At 38.3% G+C, this 15460-nt stretch overlaps 1 protein-coding gene across 2 annotated transcripts in view; it reads right to left on the bottom strand.

The window, feature by feature from the left end:
- Nucleotides 1–15460, bottom strand: part of cacna1bb (calcium channel, voltage-dependent, N type, alpha 1B subunit, b) — a 232754-nt gene that overhangs the window by 24926 nt on the left and 192368 nt on the right. The window contains exons 31-39 of one of the 2 annotated variants that reach the window (XM_085359644.1): nucleotides 13945–14105; nucleotides 13685–13822; nucleotides 12197–12398; nucleotides 11547–11711; nucleotides 8335–8445; nucleotides 6591–6680; nucleotides 4126–4242; nucleotides 3324–3389; nucleotides 56–147 (exon numbers count right to left, since the gene is read on the bottom strand). In XM_085359644.1, the coding sequence (XP_085215770.1) occupies nucleotides 56–147; nucleotides 3324–3389; nucleotides 4126–4242; nucleotides 6591–6680; nucleotides 8335–8445; nucleotides 11547–11711; nucleotides 12197–12398; nucleotides 13685–13822; nucleotides 13945–14105 (1142 nt within the window). The remainder of the gene's footprint in view (nucleotides 1–55; nucleotides 148–3323; nucleotides 3390–4125; nucleotides 4243–6590; nucleotides 6681–8334; nucleotides 8446–11546; nucleotides 11712–12196; nucleotides 12399–13684; nucleotides 13823–13944; nucleotides 14106–15460) is intronic. The other variant, XM_085359642.1, reaches the window with a different exon arrangement.

Here is a 15460-nt window from a genome sequence, read left to right as displayed (position 1 = left end):
AAATCATTGGATTATCTGAGCTGCCAGAACTATTAGAGCATGGAAGCAGGGTTACCTGAAGAGAAGGGTCAAGGCCTGGAAAAAGGTCTGGAAGTTGTTGTGGTGGTTTATGGCGTTCTCCTCATTCAGCTCAATGTTACCAAACACCTGCAGCAACAAAGGAGGTGTTATAGATTATGTGAACTGTTTTTAACCCAATAATTTAAATTATAAGAAACCCCTGTAGTACAAACCAAGGTCGTTGAAAAGCATTTTTTCTCAGTCTTACTCTGGTCCTTTATAAAAACCTGTGTTATAATATTAGCTGTAAGAAATATACTTGGTAAGAGATTTATGAATTATAACCCAAAGTCAAATAAACACATGAGGCTTCGGCTGATTTCACAGCAGAAGGCTCAGCTGGATGGAGATTATACATTTCCCGCCCTACACTGAGTTGCTGTGTTCAGACCTGTGACATTGCTATGTAAGACTTACATGTAAAACTATGTCCCTCTCTTTTCCGTATATATAATGCATTATTTATATTAAATGCCCCAGTTGTTGTCACATTGTAGAAATGTTGAAAATGTGTTTCACATTCAATTATAATCTGCCAATAAACAGTATACTTACAATTCCCAGTGTGGACCTTTCTGTCTTTGTTAAGTTTCTTCACTGAATATAATAGGTACTAATGGATGCCATAAACAGTGGTTTATGGATGTAATTTGAATATGAAATATAATTATATTGTGGCCTTGTACAAACTGCTTTTGTAAGCCAATAAAGCTAGAGCTAATTTTCCTTCTTTGTGTATATACGTTATCTGTCATTAACTGTGTAATGTTGCGTGCATTGCAACTACTTATTGCATACATTGTGCAGATACAGGCTTATAATTTATCTCAAGCATTACTCGTTTATGCTATGTCAGCATAGTTTAATGCAAATGTCGTTCCAGGAAACCATTTCTGACCTGAACTGGAACTGAATGGCAGACACAAAGAGAGTAGATAGCTGTCATAACTCATGGTTATCCTGGTGTCAGTCCAATAAAACATCCCAGAGGCCTTTTTAAAATATTTATTTGCCTCATGGCAAGTCCATCCTGCTGACCTATAAACACCAGCTGCTATACCCAGGAGACCCGTGATAGCAGTCACCTATGCAGGTAGCATCTTGTCCATCCATTTTTTCAGGAAAAACATATTGGAATCCTTTATATCAGCTGCCTCAAAAATAAAGAATAATCCACTCTGAAAACACATTTAGTCTGTGCTTAAGTTTATAATGTAATATCTTTACCAGGACTGTATCAAAAGTGTAGAAAACAGTCATATAGCAATGCCAGACACATTTTTCTTGTGGTTGCTGTACATGACAAAATGCATTAAATTTAAAGAACACAGGAAACATCTGGGAAGGTAGCATTTATCCAGCACAGAAGTTCTGTTAGTCTGCAGTCAACAACGACTATTAATCAATTATATTCAAGCTGCAGCGTCAGTGGCTGAAAAATGAAGTGTCACGCTGAAGTGTTACAAACTGCAGTTCCTTGATGTTCCTTGTGACTGACTTCCACATGCAAGTATTTCAAATCGTCAAACTTTAGAGCAGAAATAAAGAAGCAAAAACTCTGCGTAGTTCCAAACATCTGTCTAGCAGAGATTCATCTGTTCTCTCATGCTAACAGGTTATCTCAGCCCTGCACTGTCATAACACTTACTGTAGCACACACGACATCACTTCATTGCACTGCACTGTTTGCCACACTGTTACACTGAGCCATTTGAATGTCAGCTGGTATTTGCTTTGAACTTTTTGGAACATTTAGGAAGAACGTTTTTTTATTGTTTCTTCTGCTTCGTTGACTTAGAAATATTCAATTGTTTTATTTTCAGTTAAGAGTCGTTTTAATCTCATCACCTGCATCCACGAGGTTTTTAATAGTGGTTTGAAGCATCAAAAGTGGTCATGTGTCATTCTGTCTGTAAACACGATACCGCGTGTGAAGTTTTGGATGAATTCAGATCAAACTTTGTAGAAGTGTAGAGTGGGGTTAATGACTTACTTGAATGATTTACTGATTGATGATTTATTGGTTAAAAATGGACAAAAAGCTCTTACAAAGTTCTTACAAGCGCGGTGTGTAAAGATTTAAAATATCATGTAACATTTGACCTCTGACCCCTGCTTAGATCAGTCAATAGACTGATCTAAACATCAAAACGATAATAATTCTATATAGAGCTATTTAAAACTGTGTTTCTTACTGACAGTGTTTTTATAGGGAAATTATAAAAATCACATTCCTATACTATGGCGTCACTGTTTAAATACATAACAATTTCAATGTTCAATGTATAATGTTAAAATAACTAAAAATAAATAAATCAACAGAAAAAAAACTATGATTAAATTTTTTTTCCCCTTTATATTTTTTTTATTAAACATTTCAGTGAATTTTAGTAAACAAGGAGATTTACTATATGTCAGGTAGATTAAAATGGCTTTCAACAGAGTAAATAAGAAAAACCTGGAATTTGTACTTTTCTTTTTTTTTTACTGCACTAGAAACTTCTGATAGCAAGTTTAAAAGCAGCAAACTAAGCAAAATTAATATCTATAAAATACAACACTTTTCCCTTGAAAGTAAATACTGCTCAGCGAGTGAGCTCTCTTTTTGGAGGTTTGAGCTTTTGGAGTTTTTCATGTTAAAATAATTATACATTTGGTTTTATCAAGCTGCAATGTACTTATTTTAGGTGTTTATCATATGTTTGGTGTGTTTTTAACTGCTGTGACAAAAGGATTTTCCCACTGTGAGATAAACTATTTCTGAAAATTACTTCCTGTGCAGTTAATTACACCAAAAGCCAGTCTAGGAAGTTTGTGGACCTGTTTTAGTGGAGGAAATGCTTTAAATTTGTATTTCACTTATCATTAATTAGATGGTATCTGATTCCCCAATATAGTCTATGAGTGCTAACCAGGCTTGCTGACTGATAAATTCACGCTGGTCTAAATGTAGTCAACTGTGGCTTCAAAAACCAAGATGGCAATGACCATAAAACAAAATGAATCCACTAACCAACGGGTAAATTCCTGGTAGCTACTATACATCCATCTTTTATACAGAGCATTTGGTTAAAATGATGCCAATCACTATACTGGACATCAAATTAAGAGAAATGGTGAAACGCCAGTTAAACACAAGCTAATGTGTAGTCACACCCACTCAGGTCATTCACTGATAGGCTACTGGGAAATCTTCACGTTGCAGAAGGCATATTTCATCGAATCATGAAATTCAGATGTGCTTTATGCACATGATGACTTACCTGCATTCCTATGATGGCGTAGATAAAGAACAGCATGGCAATGAGTAGGCAGACATATGGCAGGGCCTGAAAGCATACACATGAATACAGTCTGAGCACACTCATATACTGCATGGCACCAACAATATCCATTTTATACACACCCAGACACACATGGGGCACAGCGCCTCTTTGATCTCTTCCTCTGTGTTTGTATGCACGTACACACTCATAAATCGGATTCTCTACAGAGCAACAAGCACCCTTCTAACATTTTACAGTATTTATTTAAGAACCTGAGCAACGAACCTGACCTGCTGGGTTGATTCTTTTCAACCAACTATTTATATGGCTGCAAGAAGGCGGCGAACATCTGTTGTAATTAAATAGCCACCTTTTAACACTCTGAAGCTACTGTCCATTTTCATTGGGCTTAAAAGCTCTCACCACTGACATTAAAGCTGCTATAAATTCCCTGTGCTGTGGCCCCAGCGCTCCACATTTAACTCAACTTGTCCCAGGGGATTTAGAGAACAAAACTGGCACGGTGTGAAAATCTAAACTGCTGTCTGCTGAGAGCTATTTTGTTCAATTTGAACAGGAAAAAGCATGCCTAGGCCTGTTTTTTGAGCCCTTTATTCCACTAGTTGTATTGTATGAGATATACTTTCATGCAAGAGCAAATAAATCTGGCTCAGATTGCCAGCCCGTGTGTCTTTCCAAATTTACAGTTTCTTTCTGCAAGTTTACACACTTACCGAGATGCTTCAGACTCTAACTCGGATGTTTATAATGTTTCTATGTTACTCAGTTTTTTCCTTACCTTGAACGACTGAACGAATGTCCACAGCAGGATGCGAATAGTGTAGCCTTGTCGCAGAAGCTTGATGAGACGAGCTGCTCTGAACAGCCTCAGGAAACTCAGGTTGATTTTTTCTTTCTGGGAAAGACAAACAAATGATCTGTTATTATGTAACAGATTTGAGGATATTTTTATTAACAATTTATTAAGCTGGTAGCATACTGCAGTACATTTTTGTAGACGATTTCAGGTTTTTTTGTTTTGTTTTTGCTAGAGGGAAAAAATGCGTACTGAGATTTACAGTAAAACTCTATTTTAATGTTCTCCAAACTAACCATGTACAAGTTGATCTAATAGCAGAAAGAGTAAATAAATAAATAACAATTAGCATCAATAACCTGAAAATCAGTTACAAGGACTAAAAATGCGTGACAGAGTAGCCAAAGTCAAAAGAAGAACTATGAGAGAACTCCAGAAAGGTTGCAAAACTATTGCTCAAAGCCACTTTTAAAACTGACAAGAATGTCTGTCTCCCTGGAAGCAGAATACAAAGAAATGAGGGGTTGCCAAAGACTTTTAACCACTACTCTCTTAGACATCCATCCTATGATCTTTTAGGATAGGTTTCAGTCCTCCTGCAACCCTGAACTGATTAAGCAAGTAAAAAAATGGATACTTGGATGGATCAGTGGGATGATATACTGATAAATCTGATATAATCTAGAAGCAATACAGACAAACTAATATTAACAAGGTTATTATAATAAACTAAAACTGAAATTAAAACTAACTGAAACTAAACTGAATTAAAAACAAACTGTCAAAATAAAATAAAAATAAAAAAATAATTAGAAAGTACAAAACTATATTAGCTCTAATCCTAATTGATCCTTTCGTAGCTCAGAACTGATCCAGCTGAATGAAATGACATTAGCTGAACACAGCATACACAAGGCAGGCCAAGAAGTATAGCTCAACCCAAATCCAAGCACATCAACTGATTTTGTTAAAGCCAAAACAAATGTACGCTATTTAAGTTACTGCCTACAGTAGCTGCACATCTGAAAACCGCTTTGCAACCCACCTCCACCTTCGCACCTCCTTTTCACACTGAATCAGTGTCAAGTCTGTTGCCACTGTTTTGTACAGGGAGCTTTGCTGCTGCTCTCACAGCCTTTGGCTGTATGCACATGGAAGGTCAGAAAGGTGCCAGAAAAACGCCAGGCTGCCAAATATAAATTACTGCTGATGGAAATAACAATGTTCTTTTCACTGTAGTGGATCTGACTGAACTGTACATTTTCACATTAAGGGCTTATGTAACAGTAATTGCCGTAGAAGGTCTGATTACTGTTAAAGCACACATTTCATGCTACATTGGTTTAAAAGGTCTTAATTTATATCATCTCACATTCAAGGTGTAGTTAGACACTTTAAACTAAAGCCGTGGAAGAGAACAGCACACGGTGACGGGGGAACTGACAAAATCAGTGGCCAACAAGGAAAGCCACTTACCGTCTAGAGGTGTCAGATGTGACAGAAGGGGCAGAGTGAGGGCACAGGCGCCAGGAAAGACACAGCAGAAGATGAAAAACAGTGGGGGGAAAAAAGCAGCGAGAGAAACAGAGAAGAAGACTAATGATCACAGGAAGAGAAAGTCACACAAAAGCTGACTTTGCAACACAGAAAGCTAAAGTATCCTGCCTCAGTCCTCAAGCTGCACAAATACTTTGCATCTGCTGTGATTAAAAATATGAAACTAAATGTTCAAGACTGTAAAGTTTAATGTTCAAGTCGTGTGGCTTCCCTTGCTTCATGTATAGATTTTTATGATGTCATATTTTTTTCTATGGACTTGTTTGGCTGATTCGAGGACTGAGACTAAGAGTACAGCAAAGCATGACATCCACACTGATGATTTTGAAGCTGGAAAAAAAAATTCTGACATTAAGCAAAAACACATGCAAATTTATGCTACAGCAGCTCAAATTTTAGCGAAAGTCAGAACAGCAACTAAATGAGTAATTGACAGTTGGGAGGAATTGGTGATATTTCGGACTTTCAAACTTTGAACAACAACACCCCCCCAAAAAATAAAATAATAATAGAAAATGTGAAATCAGCAGTCTGGGTTGTCAGAGTTTTTGACAGTCCAGGCTGCTTTGGTGGGTATTTTTCATAACTTTTTTTTCTGGCTTTTTATAGACAAAAACATTAAAAAAAAAAAATAGAAAATAGATTAATCATAATAACAGTATTTGAACGCTTGCATGCCCAGAGTAAATCACTTCCACTGTAGCAAAATATTAACTTTGATTAGTCCATTATTGTGATAACAGTTTCCCTGATTGGACTAAATCTGCTTCCTGTGTCACAGCATGCTGCTTTGCTGCTTTGCCGTTGTGATCCTACAGCTATGAGCAAGCACTGAATTTTTGTACCCATGTAGGAAGTGACCCATGGGTGCATGCGATGAGAAATGTAACTCTTACATTTATCTCTGTGCACAAAATGTCTGTAATGCTTCCAATCACAGTCACAAAGTCAAACACATTCCAGGGCTCTTTCAGGTAGTTCTAAAAGAAAGAGAAAGAAGAAAAGTGGATGTTATAGTTAACCTTTAAAGATTTTATACAGTGTCTTCGTCATAACTAACTGCTTTTAAAACGCTTTCCACCCTTTCAAGTGTACATTCAAATGAAAAACTGTAGAGCCTTCATTCAAAGGGCTTTACAAGTTGGCTCTTGTTCACATTCACAGTCATAAACTGAGAGTATTACAATATTTACACATGTCATGGAAAACCATAAAACATGAAACTAACTGGGTTGACCTGTCTGGTGAATGTGAATGCGTTTGTGTAGGTGGATGTGTGTGTGTTTGTTTGTGGTGTCATTTGTAAAGTAAATATGGGCACTCCATTCTGATCAGTGTATGCGTATGTTTGTGCTGCGTTATATTTGTGTATATTTATTGTACAAAATGAAAATACCCTGATGCTTAGCACTAATAAGGAGGTATCTGTCCATTGCACTCCATTCAGTTTTTAGATGTAACTGACGACTTACCACACTCTACTCTAAATATGGTCCAAAGGTATAAGATATTAAATTTAGCTTTAATCTAATAATAAAAAATCGGGAGCTCAGGATTATCAAAAGATGTGAACAATTGTAATCCATAACTGAACTTTTAATAGATATGTCAAAGTTGACTATTATATAATTTTCCCTGCTCTAACCACAATAAACCAAGTTCTAATGCCAGTTTAAAAACCTGTTTAATTATAGATTACGTAAATTATTACTATTGAGCTATTCCTTTATTCTTATGTAGTTAATTTAATCTTTTTAATAAACTGACCAGACTGGCAGCACTGTGATTTTCCCAAATTCATACTAAGACATCTAATCCAAGCAGACATTCTATGATCCATTTTCCAGCAACATCCCCCTACACTGCCTCATTTGAACGAGTCTCCTGTGCACGAATATGTGGGCAAATTTTAATACAGATCTAGATATGAAAAAGTTGCAGACACAGATACAAAGTTGAGGCACACAAAAAGTATTCAAATGAGCACACTTCAAAGAATAAAGACTAGCCATCTCCCTGAGCACACAAATCAACTTTATATGTGCCTACATTACACACATTCACACACATAAATGCTAAATGCACATCTTTTGCATAACTTCTGAGGCTCTTCAGACTGGTCAGTCATCCTGTTCCTCGGGGCAGAGGCTGCTGCCAGGTCCTGCAGCTGCTTTTTGAAGAGCTACAGTGGCAGCAGAGCATTTATAATGGCAGATGTGAGTGCAGTCATCTGGGCTTAACAGCTAAACAGGTGGAGGTAAGTGGTGTGTGAGAAAAGCTATTTAATAAATGGGCCTCGCAAATGGAATAGAGCCTAAGATGAAATGCTTCGCTGGAGGCCAGACGGCGCCACATTGAGAGATTTATTTCCTTTGTGCACTCTTCTGTTTATCTCCCTCTTTTGTTTTTTTTGTTAGCTAACTCTTCCTCTTTCTGAAATGAATGCACTTTAAGAAGATCCATACAGTCTTCTTAAAGTGAGACTGTCACTGACTAAAAGATACCTTGAAATCAACTCAACCTTTAGAAGAACCAAATCACTTAACCCTTTAAGTGTAAACTGGAACATTTCAAAACCATCAACAGCTGCTGGCAGAGTACAGCACAGTATACAGACTTACAAAGACAACTCACCAGTGGATTGAAGGCAATAATTTTGAGGATGCACTCGAGTGTGAAGAGGCCCGTGAAGACGATGTTTAAGTATTTCAGCATGGACTCGTACACATCTGGAGCGCCATAGAACTGAGGGCAGAAGATGAAACACGAAACACTGAATATCTGCTCTTTAATATCTTTAATTATATTAACAATAAATGTGTGTAAAATTGACTCCCGTTATTTATTGCACACTTAATGCATGGATCAGACAGCCTCTGTACATGATACTGAAAACTACAGCTGTAAACGCAACACCAAAACACTGCAGATCCTTTTTATTCATGTTTATTCACTCCTGTTCTGTTCTGGACTGCTTCCACCCACCAGAGACATCTGCATCTGTCAGGTCTGGCTTATTAAATTTTAAACATCTTACATATCAGAAAAGGCTTGTATTGCAACTGCATGTGATTTCACTGACATTGAAATGGGATTGTATGTATCTGCAGAGTTCATGCAAGACTGCCATAAAGACGCCACAATCCTCTTTAGCCATGCATCATAGAGATAAAATAGGACTGCACATGATCAACTATTGCTGCTGCTTGGTTTTGAATATAGAACTCACTGGGAACAAAACGCTTCAGGACTCAACCCATAACAAGATTCTAACCATCTCCTCTATGAGGTCGTGCACCTCTCAAATGCCTTTTTAATCACCCTCTTATGGTCCTGCTCTGTTTATATTTGCTCTATGATATCACCATATAATCAGGATCTTGGGGGGGGGGACGGGACGGGACATAACTAGGAACAGCTTGTACCCAGAGGATTGACTGTGATATGGCACCAACACTAGCACCTAAGTTTGTCTCCATGGAAATTTTAATTACATTTTTAGTTGACATTTCCCTCCATGAATCACCACCAGGGCTGGACTGGGACAAAAAATCAGCCTGGGCATTTTGACTAGTGACCGGCTCACCATGGTATTATAGGAAAAGCCATAAAGCCTTTATAATAATAATAATGGATTGGATTTATATAGCGCTTTTCAAAGCACCCAAAGCGCTTTACAATACCACTATTCATTCACTCTCACATTCACACACTGGTGGAGGCAAACTACAGTTGTAGCCACAGCTGCCCTGGGGCAGACTGACAGAAGCGAGGCTGCCATATCGCGCCATCGGCCCCTCTGGCCAACACCAGTAGGCAAGTAGGGTAAAGTGTCTTGCCCAAGGACACAACGACCAGGACAGAGAGCCCAGGGATCGAACCGGCGACCTTCCGGTTACAGATGCGATTCCCAATCCCTGAGCCATGGTCCCTATTCTGGTATTCTGGTATTCTAAACAGTACTTAGCAAAAATATAAAACAACCTAATTTATAAATACATATACCTAACTAATAGGGTTGCCAACTCCCAGCAAAAAAAGAAAAGAAAAAAAATAGGGAACTATTCCCGTACCCTCTGCCTCGATGCTTAATTGACAAAATTGATTTTAATTTAATGCACGTATAAAACAAATGCACAGAAATCTATGATTTTTCTCCAGTAATTAAATAGATTCAACATCTTTCTTCAACAGAATTGCAGACTGCACAGATGGTACCTTCCCAAAGGAAAGAATACTATAACTTACTAGGGTATATACTAGACTTGATATTTACTGAATACAATCATGGATTTCTATACATTTTACATTAGATAAAAACTTTGGTTATAAGATTCAGATAATTATTTATTAAAAGCTAGACATTTTAAATGAGAATAAGAAATAAAAGTATTTCTTTGTGCCCCCCTCTCCCTGTTAATGCCCTACCTGGCCCCCTGGCAAAACTTTCCGAGACCCGCCCCTGCACAGTTACCAGCTGTCAGCTACGTAGAAAAGGATGTTGGTGTTATTTGTCTCTCAGAAACAGTTCATAGCTTCCCTTCAACTCATCCATGTCACCTAAAAGGCAAACCTGTTTCTCCATCACCTGTTCAGCTCTGATGATTCAGTAAGGACATCTCCTGGTTTCATCTTCATGTTTCCCTCTCACCAGATAACCAAACTATATCATGACCAGCAGCTTTTACAGCTGTGGCTCCAGCAAACATCAGCTGATACTAGAAATTAATATTAAATAAATTCTAACAACAGCTGATCAAGCTTAAACGTGCTGTGCTGCTGTTGTTTAGCGCGACCTCCGCTGGGTTCCTCCTCCTCGGCTGTAATTGGTCCAGCCCAGAGTCGATCATGACCAACTGGCCAATCCACCACCATTCATTTATACCGTTAAAAAAAGAAAAGAAATAAAACCCCATCGGCCCATAAAAACGAAAAATCACAAGCATCCTCGTGATCTGCCCGATGGCCAGTCCAGCCCTGATCACCACCTCATTGTGGTGGAGGGTTTTGCATGTTCTAGTGAGTCAGCCCTGGTAGGGTCTCCCAAAGCAAAATGGTCCTGGGTGAAGGGCCAGGCAAAGAGTGAAAACACCTGTGATATCCAAAAGATCAAGGAACCATGTCTTGAACATTCAATATTTAGTATTTACTGTTACTTACACTTATCTAGGTTATTGCAATGGTGCTGTGTTTATCGTGTTTCCTCGTTTTGCTTGTTTTCTCTTTTTGGGGGCATCTTTCTCGGCCTTCAGACAATAATTTTGATGGCTAAAGAACCAAACGGGAAAGGCAAAAAAAAAAAGAAAAAGAAAAAGAAAAAAAAGAATGGACATTCCAGACAGGTTTCTGAAAATTACAGCCATGTAGGATGTAGTTCAGAGCTTCCCAAAGAGACGACCTTGAAGGTGAACAAGAGCTAAACTTAGGGTTTATCAGGATTCATTGTTAGTTTCCATGGCTCCATAATGGCAGAAAAAAATCATTCAGACCAGATGAGATAACCCGGATTACCTGAATAATTAGAAGACGAGTAAAGGAAATGGATAAAATACAAGCTCTTTTGCCTCAAACTAGAAAGTAATGTAATGTAAAGTGTCAATAGTCAGTTGCTAACAACAGTACGTCTTAATGCCAGACCACAGTTGTTTTCATTATTGCCTTTAAAAGTAAAAGATTGAATGGTCGTTTATAAAAACATCTCCTGTAATCCTTTTTGATATTTCAACAGTCTGTTGTATCAAATTGGGAACTCCATAACTATCGCTGAACCAATGCACTACTTTCTCTGCCTCAGAGGTGTCTGAAGGGAACTGTCACATGCCTCATTAGTGGGAGAAAAAACCGACCTTCATCATCAGCACGACGGTGTTGAGGGCGATCAAAGTCATGATGGCATACTCAAAAGGAGACGACACCACAAATTTCCACATTTTGTACTGGAAGGACTGCTTGTTCTCTGGCATGTATCTCGTCAGCGGCTTGGCATTGATGGCAAAGTCAATACAAGCCCTCTGAGAGTTGAAAAGACAAAACAAAACAGATCGGGTAAGAAAACTCTCTGATGCAACAACTTTATATCTTTCATCAGAGAGAAGAATTCAAAGTTTTTAAAATAAACAACACCTGGCATACCACTACGGGCTTTTCTAAGTGTTTTGTAATGTTAAAAGAAGATACCACAAATTAAAGTTCTCTGATCACTAGCCAATACATCATAGAAAAAAAACAGCAGGGTTTTCACAAAGTCCCTGTGAAGAAGAGATGAAGGGAGTGAGAAGATAAGCCCTGCTGCTTTCTTTTTAAGAGCAGGGAATTGTCATGTTTAATGTGATTTGCATAGAAGAGACATTTAGAAGAGGATCGGCATGAGTGCTAGTGTCTCTGAAGAAATTACCAGTGTCTTTGTAATTTGTGTTTTCTTCTTCTTCCCAGAACACCCCCCACAAAAAAAGAAAAAAAAAAACCCACAATAAAGTGCTTCACTTTCCACTCTCACCTCATTCTTTTCCAATGTACATTCCGACATGGCCTTGTCTCCCTGCTCCTGAAAAGTTATGATGATCAAAGCTACGAATATGTTGACAAAGAAGAAAGGAAACACCACAAAGTAGACCACATAAAAGATAGATGTCTCCATGCGAAAGCCTGGACTGGGGCCCTGGTCCTCATATGTGGCATCCACAGAGTGCTTCAGGACACTAAAAAGAAGGAAAGACTAAAATCATTTTCAAAACTGATGTAGATTTATTCCCAAGTTTTACTAAACAACGCATTTTGAGCAGGTTTTGGTTGCTTGCAGGCCAATGGATCAAAAGAAAAATAACAGAAGAGATTTTCACATTTAAAGATAAAACAGAACCATCTTGAAAAGGATAATATTCTGATTACGCCCAGAAACCTTGAAAAATTGACCAATACCAGCAGAGGCTAAACGCACATCCACATCAACTGAATCAACTGGATGTGGTAACCATAGCAATTGGATATAGTACCCATAGAAAGTCAATGACATTCAGCGACTTTGAGCAACAAAACCTTCCTTCACTTTGAGGCAAGCGATTGAAGTGACTACCAATGAGAAAAATGGTAAATACATTGGAGGTTTACCTAGGCAACTGGAGCTTAGAATATCTGTTATCGGCCGAACATCAGCGCTTCCTATGTCCAACCCTTAAATGTGTGACCCTTTAGTCAGCAGATGAGGTTCCTTCCACGTCTTCTGTTTAATTTATTAATAATATTTCTTTTCTTTTTCTTTTATACATTATCATTTTAGGTTAAGGCTTTTAGGTTAAGAACAAAACGTTATAAGGCTGTGTCTCTATCACTCATATTGCAGTATCTACAGGTGCAATGTACTAGCATAAAACCAATCAAGAGTCCTTCCTTGTGATTATGGTCTTACTGAGCTGTCACAGCTTGTTAGAAAGTCTGTGATTTTCAGCTGTCATGACAAGCTCACTCAGTTTAGCAATCTACTTTTCATTTTCAGGTAAGTACATGAAATGCCAAAAAGCAAACAGGCATCAACGACCTTTGACAGAGACAACGATGAATCTGCTTGTGGTACTTCAGCTCAAGCAAAGGCGTTAACACTTAGACCCCCACGGCAACATTATTTTGCGTTTCTACCTCTAGGCACAGAATGACAGACTGACATCTATGCAATGAAACTTGATTGCATATTAACAGAATGCACAGTAATTACATCTGGGATAAATCAGGTACATTTAAACTGCACAGTACAATCTGGCTCCAGGTGTGATGAGTGCCTTTCAGGATGAATCACCAATGGAAATTTTAACTTGAAAAAGTCACGAATGTTTCCAACACTCAAGCACTTATTGTCAGCTAAAAATGTGAGCAATATTTCTTTCTGCACCAATTAATCAGATTTATTAGTTTCATATCTTTAATGATAAAAAACCACTTGGACCTCCATCTAGGTGCTACTGAAAATGATATGCAGGCTGTCCTGACTTACACTGGCCAGCCCTCTCCAGTGGAGACGGTGAAGAGTGTTAGAAAAGCCCACAGCACGTTATCATAGTGAAACTCATACTTCTTCCACACTCTGGGCTTCGCCGTTACTTCATCCCTGTCGTAGTCCAAAAACTGACCCCTGAAAGCAAGAAGGCAGACAGAATTAGTTGAAAAGATGTGACAAAAAAAGGAGAAAAAAAGTGGAGGAGGAAGATGTAGTTAGAATAGACAACAGTAATAAAAACAGTAATATAAACGTACCTGCAGTCTTTCTCCAGGGTCTTGGACTCGTCACTGCAGTAGAAAAATTTCCCCTTAAAGAGCTGAACAGCAATCACAGCGAAGATGAACATGAAGAGGATGTAGACGATGAGGATGTTGAGGACGTTCTTCAGAGAGTTTACAACGCAGTCGAATACAGCCTGAGAAACACACACACAAGCACACACACACAGAACTGTAAAGTTCTTGACTAATCAGGCCTGTCACATCTAAAGACCTCACAGTACCTTATTATCCTAACAGAGTGCTTTGCTCTCAGGCTCAAGGCCTACTTGTGACTCCTAGAGTATTTGAAAGTAGAATGGGAGGCAGAGCCTTCAGCTTTCAGGCCCCTTATTATGGAACCAGCTCCCAGTTTGCATTCGGAAAACCTCGAGACAACTTTCAAGCTTTCCTTTCTGACAAAGCATATTATTAGGGCTCTTTTCACTCTCTGTGTGTTTTACGTTGTATGGCTGCCTCTGTGAGAGGTTTCTTCCTGTTAAAAGGGAGTTTTTCCTTCCCACTGTTGTCAAGTGCTTGCTCATAGGGAGTCATGTGATTGTTGCGATTTCATTCTAACATTGTAGGGTCTTTACAGCATAATGCATGCAGTTTTTTTTTAAATTGATACTATATAAAGAGAATAGAATAGAAATTAAACTAATTGGATTGAATTAATAGTAAGGTATTTATGTGTATCTTCCCGACTGTAACCTCCAGTCATCACAAAAGTGGCAAGCAACATGCAGTACCTCTCATGGCCACTTGAGGCTGCCTCCGAAAGACAGTCAGTGCACAGAGACTCTGTTAAAATGCCCGACTTTAAAGGAACAATACATGTTTACAGGCTGATTCTAAAAAACTGTTTTTATTTCTATATTTTATTTACTCCTTCATGAAACAATTTAAATTTTATAAATATTTAAAGTTGTGCTATTTTTGGCTTAACCACAAGGGGTCGCCACAGGGGTAAGGTTGCATCAGGAAGGACACCTGGTATAAAAACCCTGTGTGGTGAACCCTTGTGAATAAGGAAGCAGCTGAAACATTATTTTACAGTTCAAAATGATGCATTATTAGAGATGTAGCAGCTTTGACGGGCAGGTTGGTGCAGAAACGGGGACGATACAGTTGCTAGCTGTCTGCTAGACATCACCTAAACAAATTCACACTACTGGGATGACATTTCAATTCTGTTTGTAATGCTGACATATTCACTTTAAACAAAGACTATATTCATAAACCAACGATTTCTATTAGATGGCTTTGTTTCTGAATGAAAAGCTGTTGTAGTCTCACTAGTAATCTGGATCAATTGTAATCTAGACCAGCGGTCCCCAACCTTTTTTGCGCCACGGACCGGTTTATGCCCGACAATATTTTCATGGACCGGCCTTTAAGGTGTCGCGGATAAATACAACGAAAAAAAACTAGTACCGGTACCGAAAAAAAGAAAATTTATTCATAACACACGTGAAAAGACCAAGGAAAACCGAGTAAATGATAAAAACGA

This window comes from Diplotaxodon limnothrissa, linkage group LG7, assembly GCF_057381915.1.
Source record: "Diplotaxodon limnothrissa isolate DT_005_m linkage group LG7, D_limnothrissa_male_GT1.1, whole genome shotgun sequence".
In the NCBI taxonomy this organism is placed as follows: domain Eukaryota; kingdom Metazoa; phylum Chordata; class Actinopteri; order Cichliformes; family Cichlidae; genus Diplotaxodon; species Diplotaxodon limnothrissa.
This window is presented reverse-complemented; position numbering and strand designations above follow the sequence as displayed.